Source organism: Echinops telfairi, unplaced genomic scaffold, assembly GCF_000313985.2.
Source record: "Echinops telfairi isolate 266 unplaced genomic scaffold, ASM31398v2 ScPeMD7_9;HRSCAF=40, whole genome shotgun sequence".
Lineage (NCBI taxonomy): Eukaryota > Metazoa > Chordata > Mammalia > Afrosoricida > Tenrecidae > Echinops > Echinops telfairi.
In genome coordinates, this window is record NW_022103906.1 from 97708874 (window position 1) to 97734938 (window position 26065).

The window sequence follows — 26065 nt, forward strand, 5'->3', positions numbered from 1 at the left end:
TTATGCCCTTTCATGGAGTAATTTACTGGACCTTCAAAAAAAAGTCTATGAAAATAGTGCTATGATAGCTCCATTTTATCGACAGAAAGCAAGGGTAGAGAGGCTAAGAAACTTCTCTCAAGTTCCTCATGTTCACACCTGTCGCTAGATAGACTGGAATTCCTAGATCATGTTTGAGGAACACAGTGCGCCAAGTCTTATTTTACGTATTCTTGGATTTAATAAATATTTGATGAATATCTAAACGGTGTACACACACACACACACACACACACACACACACACACTCCCCTCAATTGGAGAAGATCATGGCATTAGAGGGGCTTCGCAAAATTGGTGGAAAAATGGCACTGGAAGACAGGGATATTTTTCCACCAACTTTAGAAGCCCCATTCGTGTACGGACTCTATCAGCTCAAGGGTCAGGGCAGAGACAGACCCACACAACGAGCCCTGCAACAACATCCCCTGTTCTTGCACTGTGAAACGTCCTGGTGTGCAGGGACCCAACAGGCTTCTAAATCCTGTTCACAGTATCAAGCACAGGCGATTCCTTCACCGGTCGCGTCTATGTTGTAATATGTCTAAACTGTGTAGACAATGCCGGCACTCCCTTCTGACCGCTTTCCCCGCACCCGCACAGTGGTCGGCCTCCTATGCCAAAGCTCCTCTTCAGACTAAGATATTTAAGAGACTCCTCTTTTGCACTTAAATTTCTCAAAGCTGCTGGGGAAGACAAAAAATAATAATAATAAAAAGGAAAGAAAAGAATCCAATCAAATGTCCTTGGCAAAAAGATCTGCAGGTCCCATTGACCTTTCGAAGAATCACGTCAACTGGTCTCTTTCGGAAGGCATGCTGTGATTCTCTCACCAGAAAATGTCTTTCTTCCCTCGTATCAGAGCATTTCCCTCACGTCACCCGGGACGTGCATCACTACAGAAAGAATGGAATCTCTTGGCGGACAGGCTTTAAATGGGAACGGTTCTTCCTATTTCCTCATGGTGCTGTCATACAGAAGTGTAACCAAAGGAATAATTCTCTGAGCAGATGGATGGATGAATGATGAATCTTTAGGGAAATCAATTTGCTTTGTTTTTTGCACCGTGACTTCTTAAACCAGTTCGTCCACATTGTATCAACAGGTTAATTACCTGGCACAGACTCTCCTGGAAGGATGCTAAAAATGAGCAAGCCAACCATGATGGAAGAAAAGAAAAGACTTGAGCGGAAACAGTGTCTGCTTTTGTGAACTACATTGTGCACACCAACATCTTGACAGTGTTAGCACTGCTCACTATTAGCTACCGCCCTGTGCAGATCCCGCGGGAGCTCTCACTGCCTGGTGAACAGAAGCAGGAAGCACACCAGCCTATGTGATCACGAGGGTCGATGGGATCAGGTACCAAAGAACAAAAAACCGTATCATTGTGAACAAGGGGGAGTGGAGAATGGGGACCCAAGACCCATTTGTAGGCAACTGGACATCCCTTTACAGAAGGGTCTCAGGGAGAAGACAAGCCAGTCAGGGAGCAGTGTAGCAACGATGAAACATACAACTTTCCTCTAGTTCCTAAATGTTTCCCTCCTTCCCCCCACCTATCATGATCCAAAACCTACCTTACAAATCCGGCTAGACCAGAGGATGTACACTGTTACAGACAGGAACTGGAAACACAGGGAATCCAGGACAATAAACCCCTCAGGACCAGTGATGAGAGTGTCGACACCAGGAGGGTGGAGGGAGGGTGGGGTAGAAAGGGGGAACTGATTACAAGGATCTACATATAACCTCCTCCCTGGGGGACAGACAACAGAAAAGTGGGTAAAGGGGGATGTCAGACATTGTAAGACATGACAAAATAATAATAATTTATAAATTATCAAAGATTCATGAGGGAGGGGGGTGGGGGAGGGAGGGAAAAAAACGAGGAGCTGATACCAAGGGCTCAAGTAGAAAGAAAATGTTTTGAGAATGATGATGGCAACAAATGTACAAATGTGCTTGACACAATGGATGTATGTATGGACTGTGATAAGAGTTGTACGAGTCCCCAATAAAATGATTAAAACAAACAAACAAACAAACAAAAGAGATTACCCAATAACTGGCAACCTAAGACGCGCACATCTTTGCAACTCTCCCACTTTCTTTGCTTCCTGTGGCACCCAGATGTAGTCGGGCCTTGGGGGGTGAGGTTGCTGAAGTTTTTGCCTGTGCCTAATCCTCATTCTTTCTGAAACAGCGTCCAGTTACTCGAGTGTTTAACCTGTGTCAGTGAGCATCCTAGGGATTGGGGTCTCCTACATATGTGCATTTCCTTCTCCCAATATTACTTTAAAATCTCTTCCATTGGCTAGATTAATGATACTATTACTAGCCCTGATGGCGGAGTGGCCATGCATTAGGTTGTGATCTGCAAGATGAGCGGTCCGACTCCACCAGCCAGCCAGCTGCTGAGGGAGGAAGATGGGGATTTCTAGTCCAGTAAAGTCAGTCTCAGAAGCCCACAGGGGCCTTTCTACCCGGTCCGATAGGCTCATCACGAATCCACATTAACTTGATGGCAATGAGTATGACCAGAATTACCAAATGCTCCATGGACATCTGCATAAATTATTTCCCCCAAAGCTAATAATGCTGCCTCTCTAATATGGGCCAGGGATAAATATAAAGTTTGGATAAATGAATGGATTTTGAGTTTGCACTTAATTGTGAGCCCTAATTTAAGAAACAATCAGTTCTTGTGAGGTGGCCCTGCTCAATACTTTGCCCTCATGATCGTTGAAGATATGGGTGCTGTAGCGAAGTCTGATAGGGAGAGAAATCAGACGGTACCCGGCTATCAAGAAGAAAAGCATGTGGTCTTAAAGGCTTGGCTTCCGAGCAGCCATCTAAATGAAGGGGCAGCTAAGTCCATAAGGAAGGAGCACACCAGTCCATGTGATCCAAGGACTGTAATAATAAAATCCAAGATCAGTGGAGAGAATTGTATAGGAGCTTAAATTCTGAGCACCTGGCTATGGATGACAGTGAAAGCCCCAATTCACTCGTAAGATCCCCACAGTGACTAAGCCCCCTGAACTCCCGCAGCCCATTGGCCAGAGGCATGAATAGTCTTACCCTTAGATAAAGGGCCCTGGAAGTGGATGACTGCTGACACAGGTTAAAATTTAACATGTTATCATGTTTTCCCTTTGACCCACTTTTAACTTGCTCACTTCTATTATCTTCTACTTGATTTTGGATCGAAGGGATTTTGGTTTTATTTCACTGTTCGTTTTTTTTTGGGGGGGGGGGTTCAATTTTCTTCATATGAAATACCAGGATGGTAATCCACAGGGACAGTAACTACATAAATAAATAGTTTCTTAGGATTAAGGCAGGGGAGAGGTTGGGGGGTTATGGGGAGCTAATAATAATGAGTACAGGAATGAAGAAAATGTTCTAAAATTGATTGTGGGGGTGACTGCACAGCTCCTGTTAATATATTTAAACCATTCACTGTATGGTACATAATTTATGTGTCAATAAAACTGTTAAAATATATATATAAGCAAGGAAAATGGGAAGCTATCTTTAAAGAAAGAAAGAAAGGTTGGTTTAACTAGCTACGTGAGATGTTCTAGAAAGTTGGTCAAGGAAAACTGTTCCTTATTTCACAAATGCAGCTGTCCTCATTGTATGGCCTAAGCATGGATCACTAACATAAATACCATGCAGCTCATAAACAAGGCGAGACAGAAGACCCCAAGCCCACTGCGGTGACGCCGATTCAGACGAACGGAGCCGTAGAGGGCAGTGAAACTGCTCCGTGTGGTTTCCGAGCCCGTAGACCCTTCATGGGACGACGGTTTCATCGCTCTCCCAAGGCATGGCTGGGCGGCTAGAGCCACTACCTTTTTGCTCAGCCGTCCAATGCTTAACCCACAATACCTCAGGGCTCTTGGATAGTGCCTCGTCTCGTGTCTTTGAATTCAGGAGAGACAAGGTCAGCTTGTGGATGAGGCTCTGGCTCTGAGCACACAGACAGCAAAAGATACTCAATGATGGATCACAAAATCACAATCTGGACTGATGCCCCTGCGCTGCAAATCTTAATGGTCTTCTCTCTCAAGCACGCCCTCACGGAACATAAAGCTGGAGAAGTTGCTACTGGGGAAAAAACTGTTTGGTGAACTAGAACAATTCAGTCCCACGTGACTAGGAGCAAGATTTTAAAACCAGGAGGTGTGTAACAAAAGGCACCTATATTTGATTTCCTGTAAGTCACAAGGCGTGGCTGATGACGTGCCCCAGTTGCAGCCATATTGGATACAGTTGCCCTTCCCTCTGGGAATCCCTATCACTCTAATCTGTGCTAGTTAGCCAAATATAGACACAATACTTATCATTTCATTTCTAGAATATAATCGATGTACTAAGTTCCAATTAGAAGGCCTGAAAAAAGCGAATGTAGTTCTTTAACTCGCCCACAAACACCAGGCTTTCTGCCCCTGTGGAGAGCCACAGCCTTGCAAGTCCAAAGGGATGGTTCCACGTGCTTCCTCCCATAAAGTTGCTACGTGTCAGAAGAGACCTGACGGCAGTGGGTTCTGTTAAACCAGGTGTAAGCTACTCCAAGACAGTTTTAAGAAGCCTTTTCTCATTCCGAAATCTCCTGCCAATGGAAATTACGATGTGAGGTCAACAATGTTTGCTCCTTCTCAGCCCAAACCCAACAGTACTAGTGACGAGAATAAAGCCACAGAAGATAGGAAGTTTTAAATGTGTAACTGAAGCCAATGGAGCGGGGAGAAGTTTAAGAGTCAGATCTTGTTGGGTAAAGTCTAAAAAGACCATCCACTGAGCACTGTATGCCAATATGTTTCTCTTTCAACCCCTTGCTTCCCCCCAAAAACACTGTATGTGGTTTAATTATTAATTCAGAAGTTAATTAAGCCCAAGAAGGTATCGCAGACTGAGTCAGAAACTCAGGAGTAGAATCCAGATCCACAGCTGATTCATCAGATAATCCCAGTGCCCCTTCCCCTTGTGGTGTGGGGTCACACAAATGAGAAGCTCACTACAGAATGCCATCGGCATCAACAACAACGAGAAACTTCCAACCTGGAAAGCACACCGAGGCTTATTTCCTGGCTATGAAATGGCCATCACAATGCAAGAGACACCAGGAAGAAGGGAGGTTGGATGAACAGGAAGGTGGGACGGGGAAAACAGTACGCGGACTCTTCTCACATCTTGGCGGGGCGTTTCCCTGCAGGAAAAACAAGGATCTAGTCATCGCCCTCAGTGTTGCCACAGTGCTTCCTTCCCACACCTCCCACACCATCTCTGGTTTCTGCACACATTCCAGAGCACCGGGGACCAGTCACCAGACAGAGAGCTGGGCGGGGGAGAGGGGGCAGTAAGGCGAAGAGACAGAAGCCACCTGAACACCTACAGACTCTACTTCCCTATCACATCCCGTCAGTGGGACCTGGTGAACTTAAGGACACTTGGCAGATACCATGACTTGGCACCTGCCATCCCAAATAAGTAGAATGTGCGTTCTGAAATATGCAGAACTAGATGCAGGTGTGACACAAGGCGAACAGACCACATTCCATCATCCCAGGTCCAGAGCAGGGCAGGTAAGCCTATGGGCCGGTAAGGGGAGGGGACTGTGCAGGCAATCTGATTCCCAACCACAATTCTTAATTATAAATGGAAATTTCCAATTTCAATTTAAAAGGTAAAGAAAAAAACCAGAACAAATAATGTAGACAGCTCACAAATGGGCTAAAAGCACTGCTGGGTGGAGTTTATGTAGTACGCATTTTCCTCGAGAGTTGAGCATCCAGCAACTCACTCTGAGCTAGTGCACCCAGGGGCATCGCCTGGGAAGGTTCTCTCTGTTCGCAGTGAATTTTATCGTAAAAGCAGTTCTACCCGAACACCGTCTTTTGTGATGTCCAATTTAGGAGAACAGCGTGTGGTTGTGACATTTTGTTTCCGCTCGTGAAAAATACCACAGAAACTGAGGTGATGTTGAACACAGCTCACAAGGACAATGTTATGGGAAAAACTCAAGTGTATGAGTGGTTTCCACGCTTCAAAAGAGGTGAAATGTTGATTATGACAAACCTTGTTCTGGGCGTCTGTCAACTTCCCCAGTGGACGAAAATGTCAACAAAATTTGTGCACCTGTGCTCAAAGACTGATGACGACGAAGACGCCGGGCCATTGAAGAGACGGGGACGTTATCTGGACTGCCTTGGAGCTTGGTGCAACAAATTGTGACTGAAGATTTGGGAATGAATGAGAAGGATCACTGTGAAATTGGTGCCTCCGGTTCTGACTGACCAGGAAAGAGGTCAAGTGGAAACATGCTGTGCTTTGAAAGAACAGCTCTGAAGCAACCCAGGCTTTCCCCACAAAGTACTGGTGATGAGAAATGGTGTTACTCTTCTGACCCTGCAAGCAAACACCAATCAAGCCAGTGGAAGACTCCATCGGCACCTCATCATTCATGAGCCCCCCAAAAGCTCATTGAATGAAATCAAAGAGGGAGACGATGCTCGTTTGTTTTTATGATGTGAGGTCAGACTGTTATCAAGCTTTCTATTTAGAGGTTTTAAAAAGATTGTGTAAGTGTGTGACAAAAAAGGCCTGATTAGTCACAGACAGGGGACTGGTTTTGCCACCAAGGCAATGCACTTACTCACGCAGCCATCTCAGTATGCCAGCTTGCTTCTTTTGCCCCACGCAATTTACACACCTGACTTCACTCCACACGACTTCTGTTTTAGCAAATGCAGAGGGACCTGAAAGGGCAGCTATTTGAAGACGTGGAAGAGGTGAAGAAAAAACGAGGGAGGTGTTGTCAGCCATCTGAACAGATGAGTTTGAAAAATGTTTCCAGGAATGGGATCGCAGGTTTGTCAAATGTATTAAGCGCAACGGAGAGTACTTTGAAGGAAATAGGTTGTTTTGTAAAGAAATTTAACTACACAGCTTTGGAAAAAAAGTCCATTGGGGAGGGGGGGTACCCGTCATATATTTAAATGAATGGACTTGAAGTCTTATAGGTACAAGCACTCCCTTGCTGCCAGGTAAAAGATACTTGACCTCCATGCCCCACACGGCCACGAATCTCAATTCCGCAGAAATCCAGCTGTTTCCACTACTATCAGCTCAGAGTCGAAGGTCTCGGATTCAGTCTGTCAGTAGCAAAACTGACTGAGATGACAGATTTAGAGAGCCGTCGGTTCCAGGAAGGGTCCCTAAGGGAGGAGGGCTCAGGGGACAAGCTGTCAAAGGTGGTGTCTCTACAGAGGAGCTCATTGTTTCCTGACAGTAGAGGGGTGCGGGAAGGAGATGTGTTTGACCAAAAAAACAAAAAGAGAGAGAGAGAAGAGCTATTCAAGTGACAGCCCAAATGCTGGCGAAACAGACATGGGTGCTTCAAACTCGTTTCACAAGCTCCAGGTTTCACTCCCCAACTCAAGCTTTCTTCAGCTGCCAAGTGTTTCACTTGTCCAATCAGAGACATCAGAGGCCTGACCCGTACCCGCAGGCATGTGCTGTGATAAATGCTTGCTATTGTTGCCTGTGGGTTCTGAAGTTCCACCAGGACTCCCGCATTTCACATCTGGACCGAACCGCTTGCTGACACTACAAAGTACACTCCTTGAAATGGTTTCAAACCAGCCGAACACATGTGGCTCACAGCAACAAAAATGGAAGAAGTTTAAAGGTGACATCGTCCTCACAACGCCACTGAGAATAGGTTCTCCAAAGCAACATATCTAACTGCTAAGAAGACTTTATTCCTCATTAGTTAATGAAGGGCACTCTCCATAGACTTCCAATCAAGACGCTTCTTGGGCCTCGCAGCACTGGTCAAACTCACTGCCCTAGAGCCCATTCTGCCTCATGATGACCCTACAGGACAGGGCGGATCTGCCCCTTGGGCTTCTGTCACTGTAACTCTTGACGGGAGTAGAAAGTCTCATCTTTCTCCCACAGATCGGGTGGTGGTTTCAAACCACCGACCTTGTGGGTTTGCAGCCCAGCCGTAACCACGACACCACCAGAGCTCCTCCTGGTCAAACTGCAGCTCTAAAAGATGACTCACTCCTCATAAGGGAACCTGGCTATCTTTCTGGGTCCCCCTCCCACAAATAAATCCACACATGCATATTTATTTAAAATAAACATGTATTTTCAAACTGCATAAAAGAAAACCTGTGGAAACAAACAAAGGAATCTAAGCTCAGAAGCCCCCGCTGCGCTGGGGACTCTGCCCGGTTCTGAGGACAGAGCCCGTAACAAGGCTTCCCGATCGCTTTCTAATCCACAGGCTGCAGTTGGAAACCTCTTGCCTTCATTTAATTGCAGTCTGGAGGAAGATCGTTGACTCATTCTCTCCCTCCTCCCTCCCAGTCGCACTGGAAATTTAAAGTTGTGAAGCAAACCAAACCTGTCCCCGCTTAATGCAGCAACCACACCAGGCAACACCTCAGTTAATGAGGGCTCTAGGTGGAACCCCGTGAATGCCAGCACTACGCTCAGTCCAAACAAATGAGAGATGGCTCTCACAGTGCATTCTAAATATTATGCTTAGACAAAACAACAAACTGTTATTAACCTCATAAACCTGCATCCCACAAGCACACACACAATGTCTGAAGTTCAAGTTACCAGAGTGGCTACACCCTTTGGAGAGAATGAACTCCTCGGGCCTTGATAATCCCCCCAGGAAACTCCGTCCACTTTTGCGGAGACATGGGCACAGAAGGCAAAGATACCGGCACTCCACCCAAATGAGAGCCCCCTCCCTCGTGGTAAAGCCTCTTGCTACTCTGGTCAGGCTCCCCATTCTATTCTAATCCTCTTTCTTTTGTAACACGAGCCTCCCCACAACACAGAAAACATTTGGCTTGGGACAATCCTTCGGATGTCTCAGAATTCCTTCTTATAGCGGATAGATTACATTAAAAGTAAAAGCACAAAGTATTCTCATTTGACAGTCACACCCTGCTCCTGCCCCTCTCCCCCAAAAGGAACAGGCTGCTCTGTTTCTGTCCTGCCCCCTATCTCTTGCCTTCCCTCCTCCACAAGCCCAGGCACACACAGAGGGAATAGAAACGTGAGGGACTGAACCATGCAGAGAAAAACCTGTGTTGAACTTGGCTCTGTCACCTTGGAGATAAAAAGATGCAGCTCCATCTGTCTGTGGGTAATCCGGTCACAGACCCACACGGGTGCTGCCTTCCGAAGGCCCGATGAAGACTGACCCTGAAGAGCAGCCAGGAGGCCACAACGCTGTCAGAGAAGCAGCGTCACGGGTGCGCCACTGCGCCAATTCACTCTGTCCCTGACTTTCCTCTGACGTGACTTCCTCCAAGGAGACTGGCGCTGCCTGACAGGGAGCTCTTCACCGTGAATGTGCGAAAATGAGACATGCAAATGGCAGGCCCAGGGTGAGGATTTGTGACTACGGACCAATACTTGTTTTTAGGTGTGCTGTATCCCTGGGTTTCAGCACATCTTTAAAAGCACACTACAATCGCTGAAGACAAATGGGTGCCTAAGCAAATGTGGAGGAGAAAGCTGATGGTGCCCGGCTATTAGACAACATAGCGTCTGGGGTTTTTAAGGCTTGAAGTAAACCCAGCAGCCATCTAGCAGGGAAGCAACAAAACCCACATGGAAGAAGCACACCAGGCTGTGTGATCACCGGTGTCGACAGGATCAGAAGACCCAGAACAAACTATATGGATACAAATGAGGGGCGTCGCATCTGTAGACAACGGGGCATCTCCTCACAGAAGGGTCACAAGGAAGGGATGAGCCAGCCAGGGTGTAGTACAGCACCAATGAAACAAACAACATTCCAAAAAACAAACAAACAAACAACATTCCTCTAGTTCTTTAATGTTCCCCCTCCTGTGTCCTGCCCAATCTCCCTTCACCCCCCCCCAGGGACACCCCCCCCCAACTATCATGACCCCACGGCTCTCTACACACACAATCCAGGACAGATTAAACCCCCAGGACCAGTAATGGGAGCAGCGAGACCATGAGGGGAAAGGGAAGGTGGGAGGAGAAGGAGAGAGGGGGGAACCGATTACACCGTTTGTGTATAACCGGTCCCCCCTACAAGGATGACAAACGACAGAAACGTGGATGAAGGGAGACAGCAAATGGTGTAAGATATGAAAATAATAATAATTTATAATTTATCAAGGGTTCACGAAGGTGGGAGGGTGAGGGAGGGAGGGGGAAAAGAGGAGCTGATACCAAGGGCTCAAGTAGAAAAAAAATGTTTTGAAAAGGATGATGGCAACACATGTACAAATGTGCTTGACACAGTGGATGTATGGATTATTGTAAGAACTGTTAAGAATCCCCAATAAAAGACGGGACTCTTTACTCCCATAAAGAGTTATGGTCTCTTGCCAAAGTAAACCAGTTGTTCATAACCCATGGACAAGGAGATGGATTCTGGGATCCCACGTAACTCTACCCCCATCCAAGAACAGTGAGTTCTTATAAATGTGGCCCTGCCTGATACTTCCCTTCATAAAGAGATGACTGAAGATCAAAGTGTGTTGGAGAAAGCAGATGGTGCCTGGTTATCAACAGGAACAGCGTCTGGGCTTAAAGGCTTGTATTCATTCAAACAAGCAGCCATCTAAGTGAGGAGTCATCTAAGTTCACATGGAAGAGGCACACCAGCCCGTGTCATTCAAAGATGACAATAGCATTCTCCAAATATGATGAAGAGAAAAGTATCAGAGCTGTAATTGTGAACACCCAATTTGTAGAAGGCTATGGTGGACAGTGGGCACCCGAATATCTATCTGCAGAGGGTCTAGTCAGGTGAAGCCCCTGGCAGATCCCCTCTAGCTGAAAGCAAGGGACTCAGCTAGCTTTGCTATCAGACAGAGATTATTGTAACCTTGACCACCGTTGACTGAACCATGGTGTAATGTGATTGGTCTGGACTCGACCTGAATCTCCTGTAGGCTCAAGTAGTTCTCGCTTGTTCCACAGCAGAAATTTCTTTTCTTTCTAAATATTGATGGTGGTCTTTTCTTTCTTACTTTTTGTTTTCACCTAATTATTATTATTTTCTCTTTGCTGGTTTTTTTTTTGTTTCTGTTTGGCTGCCCAGTTTGTGAGGCACAGGAGTGGATGCAGTGGTTTATCAGGAATATTGCGGGAAGTTGGGGTGGGGGGCCCCAGGGGCAGGTGTACCATGTTCTACAGGACCATGAGTCAGCACTGCCTGGATGGCGGCGACTTCAGTGTGCTTGTGGGCCGTTAGCCATCACTTTCCCAGCAAGTAGCAGGAGACGCTTCCATGTGAGAGGTGCTCCTCTGGAACAGATGGGCGTCTACGCTAGACACCGTCACGTCGGTTCTCGGTCACGGCCACCCGCGCACCACGGAACAAACGCTGCCCGCTCCTGGGCCTCTCACTGTTGTAGTTGCCACTGGGCCCATCCCGCTCATCGGGGGTCCTCTTCCTTGTCGACCTTCTCCCTTTCCAAGCATGAAGTCCGTGTCCAGGGACGACACGCTCCTGATAGCGTGCCCAAAGGGCAGGGGACAAGGCCTCACTGCACTGTCTGTGCGTCCTCCTTCCTCCTCGTTTGTTGTGCTCAACGTTCTTCGCCAGCACCACAATTCACCGGCACCCGAGTCCTGTCTGCTTTCCCGTGGTCAATGCCCAACATTCACATGCACAGGAGGGATGGGAAATACGACAGCGCCGCACCCGAGTCCTCAAAGTGAGTCCACAGTCCTCTTCTGTTAAGGAAGGCTGTGACGCGTTCAGATCTTCCCCTCTGTCGACACGTTCTGACCTCCTTAGAGGGTCTCCTTCCAATGACCGGGCACCAAACACACCATCAGCTGAAAGGCTGGCTATTTCTTTACGGCAACTGAGCTGGCGGAGATGCCTCGTTCCATGTGAGCACCGGGAAGACACCTCAGCACAGCGCCCGGCATTCAATGAGTCTCACTTTCCACCTCCTGTTCCCTCTGTTTGTTTTAGATCTTCAGCTTTTGAGAGGCCCTTACTCCCTATCAGGAACCAAATCTCAGTGCTGTTGTAAACTCGTAGATTTACAACCCAAACAAGAAATTAAACCCCAGGCCAAGATGTGAAGTCTCTCCAGAATTACTCACTTGGGCTAGGGAACCACTGAAACCTCGCCATGCCTGTCTTTCACTTTAAAACAACTCTAACAGCAATTACGTGAAATAGACTGCTTGTTTTGCCTTCTAGTACCTCCTCTGCAGTGAATCATTTATTTGAAGAACACAAGAGACAGCCCCCAGTTTGGAAATTCTTTGTGTTCCCCAAATTCCTTTGTAAAGTGGTATACGCACATTTTTCATCAGAACACATGACGTTCTTGAAGATCACACGCTACTGCACAGAAACCTGTTTACCTGCTCTATGGCGCCCTGTGCTATGGGGGTCGAATGCTCAGCTGCTACCCCAAAGGTCAGTAGTTCAAATCTACTACCTGGTCTGTGAGAGCAAGAGGTGGCGGTCTTTGTCTTTCAGGACCCGCGGGCCTTGGAAACCACATGGACGGCTCTACTGCCCTGCGGGTCTTGGTGAGTCAGAATGCACTTATCCACAATGACTTTACACTTCAACCTTGACAGTGGCGTGTCCAGTACTCGGCCGGGTCGTAGCATACTGCCTATGCTTACAGCAGGTGCACACATCTGCTGATAACGTGTAAACCCCATGAAAGCAGAAGGTGCACCCACAACTGGTTCTGGGTAAAAATGTTTATACAGATGAAGTTTGCCTTCGTCTCCCCCATATCTCCTAGTCCTCTGTCACTAGGCCAAAGCTTCCTAAACTGTGGACCACAACACAGAGGGTCACAACACTGAATGTGAAAAAGTTGGCCACAGACAAAGGTTTCTGAACACTCAATGGCCAACAGATGGATTGAAAATCAAACACCTAACCAGCCGGAGGTGTTTCTGGCCGCACTCGCCCCGTGTTGCAAATTCCTTGGGCGAGATGGGGTTGAATGTGGGAAAAGTTGAAGAAGCCCTGCAGGTGACCAAGACCCTAGAAGTTCTACACTTTGGCGCCTCCTCAACACTCATCTTCCAGTCTTTCCAAAGTCAGACTGCTTTTACTCTCTGAACAAACTCCCTCAAGCAGCTCTACTGAGAGAGAACTCGGACAGCGGGCGGCGCCGTGTCCCAGTGCAGCACGCATGTCTGATGCCCTTTAACTTGCTCACAGGCTGCTAAGTGTAGACCAGGTGAGACTTTTCAAACACGGCCGTCATTTTTGTGTAAAGAATGCAAAACGAGACAGTAGGAAGAGATCGGTGCTATTGCCTGGGGGGCTGTTAGTAAGGTACTTCTCCTTTTGAAAACAACTCTTCTGCTCTTTGGAAAATTCATGATTTTTTTCCCCCTTTTTTACAAGTTCCATCACTTCTTAAAAGTTTTCATAATAAGTTTGAGTTTGTGTACAGGGTGTTATGAGCCTTTGCTTGGCTGTGTTCCCCCCAAAATAGAACACAAACCAGCACATTCAAGATTCAACCTCATCGTCCTCAGAATATGGTCCTCTCCACAACGGGAGGCAGAGGCTAACGGGGAAATGCAGTCGTTGACAAGGGTCTGGGAGTCTGGCTGTATTCGCCCTGGCATGGCCAGAGGGGCCAGCAGATACCTTCTTTGAAAGGGGCTGGGGAGATGGCACAAAGCAGCCCTGTGGGGGTGAGTGAGTGAAGGCAAGATGGGGCAAAGAATGCGGATGGTGCAGGAAAGGGAGCGAGACATCTACAGCGACAGGATGCTGCATGCACGACCCCTTCACCCCCGCCTGGGGCCCCTTCATTACGTTAGGTGTAATACCGAAAACATCAACTTGGCCACGGAAAGCCCCAAACCTAGATACTTAATTCCAACAAGCACTTGAAGTTGATGCCTGATAGCGGCTTCAAAAGGCAGCAGACTCATTAAGAAGGGGCACAACACCCTTCAGGAAGCAGACAGACCTAAAATCAAGGCAGCGCTGGGGGTCTGGAGGGGAAATGAAACTCAATTTACCTCCAGCAATTAACAATGCTATTAAGGCTACTGAAGACACACCTCCAACAAAATCTCTTTCCTCCAAGCACACTGTAGGCCTTCTGAATAACACAAGCCAGTATCCCTCTCCGTCATCTTGGCTTTCCTAACACCCACCCTGAAAGTGACACATCAAACAAACAGGACAGCCTGCCCGTGTGGCGCGCAGGGCCTCTCGGCCAGGATCTCTTAGCACACTGACAACTACTCATTAATCCTGGCAACGCCCAGTTGCCACACCAGCCTTGTTACTTTTCCCGGGGGATGGGGAGGGGAGACGGAGCTAGTGAGCTAAGGGGCTATTGAAGGTCCTGGGTAAATGCAACAAGAAGTGGCCACTTCTTCTAGGACGTCTCTGTGAGTCCCGAATGGCCCACAGAAAGCGTTTCGCCAGTTTTCTTTAGGAACAGGGGCAGCCATGGGGCACAAGGCCAAGTCTTCTTCTAATCTGTTCTCAGTCGCCAGCACACGGAGTCCATTATGCTTAATTTCAAAATAGCTGCAACAACAATTACGCCAGGTAGAAAGTTTACTTCTCCTTGTAACTTAGAGGGTTGTTTCATTAAGTGCTGCGCTCAGAGAGTCAGCTGCCATTTGTAGCTGAGCGAGGTGGTAAGCTGGTAAGAGCCCTCAGGCGATTGCCATCGCTTCAAAGGTGAAGCCAATGAACAGACATTGTGCAGAAGGGCCTGGCCACCTGCTTCAGGAAGGTGCCAGGTGGCGAGCACTTGGTGAGCAGCACAGAGCCCTGCCGCGGCCAGCGCAGGAAAAGGACCCTTCAGGGGGAAGCAACTCGGCCTGTCCGGGGAAGGGACGCTGTCCTGGCTGCCAGGGCTCCGCTCACAACAAGAAGAAACAGCTGCACATGGCCATTCACCACTGGAATCGGCAGTATCTAAGGTATGAACCTAGGCAAACTGGACTGCCAACAACAAAATCACCCGCGAGCTGAGAGGGACTGGTATGGGCCATTTAGGATCAGGCGATTTTGTGCTTGCTCAAGAAGCCCCGCTGGCTCAGCGGTTCCGTGCCGGGCTGTGGTCCTCAAGGCGCACAGCTCACCAGTGGCTCCGACTCCCGTCAGCAGTTCAAAAACTCACTGCCATCGAGGCACTGTTGACTCAGAGCGACCCCCTCCTGTGGGTTTCTGAGACTGTTAATAACTACTGACGGGAGTGGAGAGCCCAGCCTTGCTCCCATGGTGCTGCTGGCCGGTTTCAAGTGCTGACCGAGTCGTAACCACGGCCCCACCAGGGCCTTCCTGGCTGCTAACAGTTACCACCTTGGAAACCCACAGGGACAGTTACTGACTCGATGGCAGTGCGTATGGTCTACTAGGCAAAGAACGACAAAGGGAAGAGAAATGGCGTTGCTCTTACTACCAAAAAGAACATTTCCAGAGCTACCCTGAAGTGCAGTATAATATCCACATACCTGCAGAAGACAAGTTAACAGATGTGCACACTAACCACTAATGCCAAAGATGAGAACATCAGATTAATGGGCTTTTTTAAAACCAATTCTTGCAGTCTGAAATTGATTAAACATGCAATCAAGATGCATTTATAATTATTAGTGATTGAAACAAAGAGAGATACAAACCAAAACCAGACTCACGGCCGTGTCGTTGACTCCCGGCGACCCTGTATTGCCCCTGAGGGATTCCGATGCTACAAATGTAGCCTTGACTTTCTCCCCCAGAGTGGCCAGTGCGTGAGAGCTGCTGTCCCTGTAGCTGGCAGATCAACGTGGACCCCCTACACCACCAGAACTCCTCTAAAGAAAGACCAAACCCAAACTCACTACCAGCAAGCCCATGCCCACTCGGACAGACCCCACTGGACAGGGCAGAACTGCCTGTGTGAGTTTCCCAGACTGCACCTCTCCACAGGACCCCTCGGATCCAGCATGGCCGACGCACAGGATGAATGGGACTCTGAAACACCGCCCCAGGCTTCTGCCAGTGAGCACAGCTACATCTGCCAACACACCCACGCCTTCAACCCACTCCAATAAGGCTGACGCAGCCACCCTTCAACCCAACCCCCAGCAACTGCTCGCGCGGAAACTGCACCTTTGACCAGTGCCATCTGTTGCTATTTGGGTTCAAGGATATCTTATTCGTGCTTACTAAATGCATTGTTCTCAGTGTGTCTCGGAAATAAGAAATAAAAGACCTTAAGACATTAAAAACAAACAAACTAACAAACAAAAAGCCTTATCTTTCTCCGAGGAGCTGGCTGGTGGCTTTGAAATGCTGACCTTTCGGATAGCAGCTCAACTTGTCACCACAACACCACCAGGACTCCTATAGGGAAAGGTCGGTGTTTGGAAAAAATAGCTTTAGTCATAGAAGCAAAGCCAGAGAGAGAACGCCGTAGGGTCAGTGGCCTATTAAGTGTAAGCATCTTCTTGCAACAACAGAGTGACAAGTGCACGTGTCCAAATGCAGTACGCAAAAAACAAGCTGACGACATCGGTGGGGAACGAAGATGCAGAAACTCAGTATCAGCTGCTAAAACTAGGCCAGGGGTCGACTGTGGACAACCTGTAATTGTTCACGTGCAAGTTTAGGTTGGCCTTCAGAAGACTGAAACAAGCCCACGAAGGCCCAAGCATAACCCTGAATGCAGCCCACCCTCTCAAGAACTCAGGTGACACAACGAGCACGAACAGACCGAAGGCCGAATACTTGTGGGCTGACACCAAGCAAAGGGCTCGCATTCCATGAAGAACGCAGAAGGTCGTTAAAAAGACAGGGAAGAAGAGACCAAAGCAGATGTCAGAAGCGATGCTGAACGTTGCTTTTGAGTAGCTGAAGCAAATGGAGGAAACGATGGCGTCTAAGAGATGATGAACAAGAAATCTGAAAAGGCAGCTTGAGAAGACAAAGTAAAATATTACGATGAAATGTGCAGAGGCCTGGAGTCAGACAACCAAAAGGAAGAACACGCTCAGCACAGCTCAGCCGGGAAGAACCGGTCAACTCCCGGCTCCAGCTGCAGTGCCGAAGGGTTTCAGGGGCAGAACCTGAATCCACACGAAGCATCAGAGAACATGAAATGACCACAGGGAGACATCTTTCTGACACTCTCTGCTTTTGAACCAAGAGCTCTCTGGACATCGGCCCGGATAGCCCCCGCCCCGTGCTTCCTTCGGAACCCAGCTTGGGCTTCTGGCAGTCCCGTCTGCGCTCCTGCACCCGTTTGCTTTTAATGACATGCGGCAGTTTACTTATAGGAGGTGACAATGACATGCTTCCACGTTTGCTGTATTCTTTCAGGGCACTTTTCTTTGGAATGAGCACAAATCTGAATCTCTCCGGGTAGCTGTCACCCAAATTTCTTGGCATCGACTAGTGGAGGTTGACGTGGCTGCTCAGGACTGCTCCACTACACCTACCAGCACCGTCTCCGTACAGAACAGAGGACTGCCCTGCAAGGGACACTTCTTTCTGTCAGGACAACCATAATTAGAAAGGCAGACGAGTTAGACTACAAATTGAACTTGATGTTTAAGAATTCAGTCATGATATTGTTGTTGTTGTTTCCCAACTGTGTTTGTTGACAGGTGTACAATTTAGAAGAGCAGTTATGGTAATGAGCTGTGCTATCCTAATCCAGGTGATTTTTCCATCACTGCTCATCCTCTAACTCCCTTTCCTTGATAAACTCTGGCTTTTCAAATGTGATGAAGAAAGCTGATGGTGCCTGGCTATCAAAAGATATAGTGTCTGGGGTCTTCAACGCTTGAAGAGAAACAAGCGGCCATCTAGCTGAGAAACAACAAAGCACACATGGAAGAAGCACACCAGCCTGTGTGATCACGAGATGTCGAAGGGATCAGGTATCAGGCATTAAAGACCCAGAACAAAAAATCATATCATTGTGAATGAGGAGGAGTGCACACTGGGGACCCAAAAGCCCATCTGTAGACAATTGGACATCCCCTTAGAGAAAGGTCACAAGGAAGAGACAAGCCAGTCAGGGTTCAGTGTAGCACCGATGAAACATATAATTTTCCTCTAGTTCTTTAATGCTTCCTTCCCCCACTATCATGACCCCAATTCTATCTTACAAATCCGGCTAGACTAGAGCATGTACACGGGTACAGATAAGAGCTAGAAACACAGGGAATCCAAGACAGATAAACCCCTCAGGACCGATATTGAATAGTGATGCCAGGAGATTGCGGGGAAGGTGGGGGGAGAATGGGGAAAATCGATCACAATGATCTACATACAACCCCCTCCCAGAAAAGTGGGTGAAGGGAGACATTGGTCAGTTTAAGACATGAAAAAATAATAATAACTTATAAGTTATCAAGGGTTCATGAGGGAGGGGAAAAATGAGGAGCTGATACCAAGGGCTCAAGTAGAAAGAAAATGTTTTGAGAATGATGATGGCAACAAATGTACAAAAGTGCTTGACATAATGAATGTACATATGGCTTGTGATAAGAGTTGGTTGTTTTTTTTAAAAAAAACCTCTGGCTTTTCTGCATTTGCCTGCTCTTTTCACACAAGATTGGGCCTTTTGCGACAAGTCTTACTGCACCCAGTAGCATACACCAAGACTTCACTCTCCTCCCGGCGGAGTGCCATGTTTGATCTGGTCAGGGACATTTAGGGTATTTCTACCTTTTTGGCTTTGAAAGATGGGGGGTATGAGTCTTTCTGAGTCTTCTCTGATTTCAGATATTTGAGGGATATACCCAGGAGTGGAATTGCTGGGCCATAGGGTAATTCTACTTTCAGATCTCTTTTGTGGAATCGCCATCCAGATTTTCCTTCCAGTAACTGAACACTTCGAACTGCCAAAAAGAATGGATAAAGGTTCCAATTTCCCTACATCCTCACCAACAGGTTTTTTAAAAATAATTTTAATCTTAGCCATTCATCTCCCGATGAATAACCTGCCGACCATCTTTTCATGTGTTTGATGCCACCTGAGTATCTCCTTTTGGAAAACGTCTATGCAAATCCTTTGCTCATTTTATAAATGAATTATCAGGATTTTAAAAAACTCATCTTATGGGGGGCTATTACAGCCCTTATACCAATCCATACATCAATTGTATCAAACACATTTGTCCATATGTTGTCATCATTCTTTTCAAAACATTTTCTTTCTACGTGAGCCCTTGGTATCAGCTCCTCATGTATGTATGTAGTTACTATATTCTTGTCAGGTGAAAGGTTTTCACAGATTTTCTCCCAGTTGATAGGTTGCCTTTTCACCTTTTTTGTAATGTTTTGATGAAAGATTTCAGTTATTTTGATACCCCGCCTAGTGATTGCCTTTTGCTCTGTGTGTACTTGTTACTAGACAACTTCGTTGTGAATACAAGGTCCAGCATCATTGGCTCTGAATTGTCTTGTTTCATGGTTGTTAAATTTGCCCATTTGGGTCCTTCGTGCAGCTTTAATGTGTCTTGTATACGATGTGAGTCATGGATCTGGTCTCATTTGTCTTCATGTGGAAATGCAGTTTCCCCACCACCATTTGATCATGAGACTCTTCTTTCTCCACTGGGCCAGTCTTGCAGTTAGCAGTCCAGCACTTATCCTGCAGTGCCACTGCGGCTCGTGTGATTATAGCTTTGTGCTCAGACGCGGTGCAGAAAAAGTGTTCCAGATATTGCAATAAAGCTAAAGATCAACTTTATCTCAGTCACCGCTAAAAACAATGTGTAAATTGTACTGGCTTCCAATTTTAAACTAATCTAAGTATAGAAGTAAATACCAAAATTCAAATGAACTTTGTGGAATGGAGAGTGGCACTAAAAGGGAAGAAAGCTGTGGCAGGGGCAGAAAATGCCGTTTTGTTTTTCTTAAATGGTATTAAACACTCCAGTTCGAATGACTCACCATGTCAATTGGAGCAAGGGCTCTGTTGTGAAAGCAAGAGAGGGGAATCTTGACCTGACTTGTATTTGCAAATAAAGTACTGCTCATGAAAACCTGCACTTAAGGCCTTTCCCCCCAAAGCTCAGCTTTCTAGGCATTGCCTCAGCAATCCTTACAAGCAGCACAGACGGAGAGAGGGAAACCGGGAGTACTGGCCTGGAATTGTGTTCCTTCCGAATATCCATCACTGTCATGTACTTCCAACTCCACTGTGGGATCTGATGGCAATGGCCTCTTTGTTATAAATCCCAACCTCTGATGAGGTTAATGAGGCAGGACCCAAAACGGTTATGTTAATGAGGCAAGGTTGTAAATTCAGTCATCTCTTTTGGGATCGAGAAGAGATTAAGCCATGGGGCAGAGGTCTAGGGACTTACTACCACTAAGAAAGAACCACTGCGGGGAGCAGAGTGCATCCCTCGCTGACAACTTTTTAGGCACGACAGGTGTGACGACACATGGAGACCGCGAGGAACGCAAGGCCCGGAGATGCTGAGAGGAGCCCAAGCTCTTCCCCTGGAGCCGGCACTGAGTCCGAACGTCTAACACCCTAAACTGGGAGAAGAAAGCGCTGTCTGTTGAAGACACCACTGGTAGTATTTCGGTCAAAGCAGCCCCGAAGAACCAAGGCCACTATGACATCGTCCACTTTGCAAATGAGGAAACGACACAAGGTCAAACAGTGAGTGGCGGCAGACCACAACTGGACAGCTTTTGACATCCCCTCGGATGCGGCCCACAGCGGGCTGCGTGTGGCAGAGTCTGTCGCGAAGACCAAAGTCTTTCCGGAGGTAGACAAGGGAGGAGGAGGAGGGTGGTTTGAGAGCAAGTTGACTTCCAGAAAACGTCCAACAACAGAAGAAAGGGGGGTGTCTTCTCCCAGAGTCGGCCCTCATCTCACACTCCTGGTCGATCATCTTCTGAGCCCACTGACTGCTCTTCCTCAGCTCGGGAACGGAGATGAGCCACAGACCCACGGTTTTCCAACACTGAGCTCCTCCCACCTGCCCAGCCGCTGGACTAGGGCCACCTGGGAGGGCTTGGTTACCTACCTTTGCTTCGTCGTTAATGTCCCAAGTGAAGGAAATGGCGTTGTACGCAATCTCTTCAATGCTACTGATGGTATTGAAGCTCTCTTTGTAGTCGGCTATGGGGAGGTGAGGAAAGAAAGACGTCTGTGACGGCTGGACACCACAGGAGATGGAGCAGTTCAGTGTCAACGTCCTTTCCTCGGTCACCTCTGGGTAACCCAGATGCACTTTTGGGGTTGGGGGCTGGGTGGGTGGGTGTGTGTGCTGAAATCAGTTCCAAAAAAATGAAAGAAAAATGACCAGATTTTTTATGACACAGGTAAGCTTAGAGATATCTGGTTCAACCCTATTCTATCAAAATTAGGAAATTTCATTCTAGAAGGTTAAATAATTGCCCCAAGGTCACAAAACCTAAGGTTAAAAACTCATTGATCCTCGTTCTTCTGGAAGAGAGCACGAGCGTGCTTAACACTACATTTAAGAGCCATCTGTGCTGCAGCTAAGGGCTCTCTGTAAAAAGCACACACACAGCAAGACCAGAGGTCTGTGCAGAACGACACTAAAACACATGGGTCTGCTGTCACCCCCCGACCCCCAACGATGGCTTTCTAGTTTATTTGCAGAGAGGAGACGCTGGCAACATCATCCCGTATGTCATCGGACGACTCCTAGAACACAGCGGCACCTTTCTCTGATTTGTTGATTTCCCAGTCCTCCCACCTTATATCCGTTTCCAAATAAGCAATGTCCCCTAAAGACACTGGAAACACCCCCCCCTCAGAGAAACCAGCGTCTGCGAAGAGGGGCCCCCTGTCAGCTGGCTGCAGAGCTTCCAGGCCAGGTGTCCCTGGAAACCCACTGCCCGGACACATGTCTCATGAAGGAAGTCATGGTGAGGCAGCACGGATTCCAGGAGGCCAAGAACACTGTTTGGAACAGATGAGTAGCTGACATAAAACCTCAAACGCTTTCGGCAGGAAGCGGAGCGCTGCCAAAAATAACTGGATTTAGAAAGCTGGAGCCCTGCACCTCTGGGGATAAAGGCAGGCTCCTTCCTGGGCTACTCACCGATGTCAATGCACCTTTGTTTGGCCGTGTGCTGCCGGGAGTGCCAGTATTTCCAGTGCCTCAGCTGGTCTTCTCTGCTTTTGTCCTCAGCAAACACCACCATGATCACACTCTGCATGTACAGACACCGACGGGTGAGTGCGTTTGGGACCTGACTTTGCTAACACTCAGAAACTGCCATTTTACCTTTCGTTTAGCTCTAGTGACGGCACAAAGCCACGCCGGCTGCTCCCCCGTGCGCACAGGACTTACCCGGACCTTGCTGATGGGGTGGTGGATCCCTTCATTGCTGCTCGCCTCCTTCAAGGTGATGGGGTAGAACTGGCCTTTGTTCAGGTACGTCATGGTGCTGTCACCGGGCTTCTGCCGAAGGGATTTGGAAGCTTCTAGGGTATATTCAAAGTTGTTCCTGTGGAACAGACACGTCCTAGAGCTCCCACCCACGTCTCAGGAGCTTCCTCTACGCTCCAGTTCAGCCCTAACGTGCTTCCAGGTGGATGTATGAAGGCAGGAACCCCCCCAGGAAAATCCTCTTCCATCATAAATATAAGCTTAAACAAAAGCACTTGCAACCTATCCATCCTCACCCCTCACAGGTGTGGGCCTATGAAGTGCCTCCCAGAAATTCTACGATAGGGTGTTGGCAAGCACAACTTGGGAAGCTCAGGCTAGGAAATAAACTAGTAAGCAAAAAGGCCCCTGGAAGGGCACGCTCACAGGACACGCAACCAGCCTGGTATTTACCTGTAGCAGAGCTTACACAGCATGGCGGGCGGTCTTAATGATGACATTTAATTTGGCCAGGAGCAATCTTTTTGTTTTAAAATGTTTTGAGATGGGCGCTCTGCAATCCTCTCCATTTCTTACTATTTTACGCTGCCACCCCCAGGTGCCCCGCCACGAGCGGGAAGCTTTGCTGCACCAGTGGGCGGGTCTCGCCTCGCCTGCCCTTGTACGTGAGTCTCTGCAGATTGCAGCACACTCACACACCTATCACGACAGTGGCTTCTGCTCCAATAGCGGGCCTGAGTGCTTGCAAAAGGAACTCTCTGACCTTCGAAAGATCCTATCCCACCCTAGACCCTGAGGGCATTTGAAATAGTGACTCCTGTACTTGAGGCAGGTCTGTAAGGAATGTCTCAGCGCCCATAAAACCTCAGGCTTTAAAAAAACACGAGCCAGAAATACAACACACGTACAGAAATGCAGGAAGGGAAATCAGACGGTGGGATTCTAGGCCCGTTAGCAAAAATCTGAAAGTGCTACGCTGGTCACTAACTTGGAAAACACCCCAATTCCCAGAGAGGTAACTGTGTGAGGTTACAGAGCAGCAGCTGTCCCATCAAAATGAAGACTGACTTCATTTACCGCCTAGTGAGGCTAACAAAAAAAGTAGCAGTCTTTATTCCCAACTTCTCCCAGAGTCTCTAGAGGCTTTCTTACTGAGAATGTAATTTAATCCTCTCGTGGCTTCTTGCAGGTCTCCTTCTCCGCCCGTCCCATGAAGAGCCCCGGGGAAGGGAAAGCACCAACACCAAGCGGGAAGGGAATGAAGGAGAAGCAGAGGTCAGAGATCACGATGAAGCACGTGTCCGCTACCCAAGACCCTTCCATAGTCAATGCAGGCAAAGCGGACAGCCCGAGAAGGCCACTCTGATTGATCAGTGTCCAAGTAACAAAAAAGAGAGAAAGGCGCCAGAGAAGCTGAAATTTAAAAATCAAATTAAAAGACAACTATTACCCAGAAACACTGTCAAAAACATAGTCCTCTGAATTCATGCCAGGCATCCGCAGACTGAGATCCGAGGGGAAGAAAACCTGAAATATCAATGTCATGAGCCACAGCGATTGAACGGTTATCGTGGCCACTACAGGCCAAGGTCTGCTCTCACAGCAAACGGGTGTGGCTTACAGCAGCCCACTACCCTTTCCATATTAATTTTAAAATCAAAACATATAATCAACCAAAAAGCTACTCCAATTATTGAAGAGAATTGTAAAACTGAATCTTTTAAAGTGAACAAGAAAAAAAATTTCAAGGAAAAGACCCATTTTCATACTCCATTGACTCATGGTTAGTGTGGCTCCTGCAGAGTGCTTGTGATTCACCGTCACTCTCGTCTCATCTCCCGCACAACTGACCCTGCTCAGAATCTAAAATCTGCGACTGACACCTTCAGGCATTTAAGCGTCAGCCCGCTCTCACCTGTATGGAGTAAAGGTTCAGTATCATGGTCACATGGCTGAATGGGTGTGCTTTACAAGAGAGACTCCTATTCTAATTCTGATGCCCTTTCCCCCAAGTGAGTCATTAGATACGGTTTCACGCATTTTCAGTCTCTTTTACCCGAGGGAAATGCACACCATTGTAAAATCCTCCCAAGTATTTGGATTCGTTCATAAACTTCACAGAATGCACAATTTGTCTCTAAGGTCTACCTGCCTCTGTCTTTGCAGATGTACCTGACTACAGACTCTGACCTGAACTCACTGCCACCGAGGTGATGCCGACTCTTAAGGCATCACCTTAAGTAGAACTGCACTGTGGGTTTCCGGGCTGTGACTCCTCACGGAAGTAGAACGCCCGGTCTTTCTCCCGTCTCAGACGATAACTAAGACATGTCAATACATGACATGCTTTCGAACGTCCAGACCAATGGCAGGGACTTTGTTTGGGTCTAGGACAAAATTTACAAAACAGACGGTGCAAAATGTCTGTTGTCAATGAAAGCCTGAGTATGCAATGCGGTCTTTCTCTTCCTCCAGCAAATTGCTCAGCTGCAATCATCATCCTTAACTCAGCCCCCGGTAAGATTAGCCATGTGCCCTTGATAATAATTTCTGGTTTTATAAGGTTTAGTTTACAAATTACACCCATGGGCCTTTTCTCTTTAAAAAAAAAAAGGGAACCTTTTTTATTCCTAATCCGTTCACTTGGGGCTGAGTTTCACGCTTACGTAACAAGGAAGAGGTGGAACCCAACACTTAGACAAACACACAGGCGTCTGAGGAAGACGTTTGTTTGCGGTACCTCCTGCTCGCCTTCCTTGAAGGCCTCTGAGAAGGTGGAGTCTGGGGTGCGCCTTTGAGCATTTGGGGGCTGAGCTGCAGAGCTGAACTGGTCCGTGTTCAGGTTCCGGTCGAAAACGACCACCCGTTCGGCAGGCTCAGGGTGGTACACCACTGGGGGGGTCCCCACGGCAAAGCCGTGTGGCTGGCTTTCCGTCTTGATGGAGTGGGTAGGCATCGTTGCTATGGAGACCGTGACTGTGGTGTCAGGAGCGGTGAGATGGCCTCTCTTATCAATGCTCAGCTGGTTGCCATGGGGAAGGACGATGTTGAACGGCACATTTTTCAATACTTGCACGCGGTTTTCTCCGGCAGAAATGAGAGGCTGTTCGATCACAGCTGGCAGGCTATTTCTTTAAGAGAAGAAAAGAGAGCCGTGTTTACCACGGTGATGCCGACCGAGACACACAGCACGCGGGCAGCTCTACTGGGCTCCGTGCGGTAACAGCAGCACTTGGCAGACACAAAATACACAGAAAACACCATGACCGCCTGCTCTAGATGAAACAGCGCCAGCCCCAGGCTGTGAGCGCATTGACTCGCGGGGCCCCTCCAGGGCAGGGTGGAGCTGCCCCATGTGATGCCTGTGGGGCACCCTCCTGTGGGGCAGCTGCGGGCTTGAACCACCACCCTTGTGGTGCCACCTGGACCCCTTGGACAACCCATACTAGAAAAGACTTCAACGTTAGTGGGCATTGGTAACGTCTCCTCTGGAAGACTGGAGGCTCAGAGGACTCCGCTGCTACGCTTGATTCTGAATCATCCAGATTCCAGTTTGACTAGAAGCCCAAAGCTAATAACCTTCTTAGTCAGAGCGGCGTGGAACAGTGATCTGAGAACAGGCGCAGTTGTGTCACTGCCTCTGCACAGGTCACCT

At 47.9% G+C, this 26065-nt stretch overlaps 1 protein-coding gene across 1 annotated transcript in view; it reads right to left on the bottom strand.

Annotated features, from left to right (window-relative positions):
• GRHL1 (grainyhead like transcription factor 1) overlaps positions 1 to 26065 on the bottom strand; it is a 60412-nt gene that overhangs the window by 28915 nt on the left and 5432 nt on the right. The window contains exons 4-8 of the mRNA XM_045286599.1: positions 25151 to 25541; positions 23861 to 23937; positions 22372 to 22528; positions 22120 to 22231; positions 21073 to 21167 (exon numbers count right to left, since the gene is read on the bottom strand). Coding sequence (XP_045142534.1) covers positions 21073 to 21167; positions 22120 to 22231; positions 22372 to 22528; positions 23861 to 23937; positions 25151 to 25541 — 832 coding nt within the window. The remainder of the gene's footprint in view (positions 1 to 21072; positions 21168 to 22119; positions 22232 to 22371; positions 22529 to 23860; positions 23938 to 25150; positions 25542 to 26065) is intronic.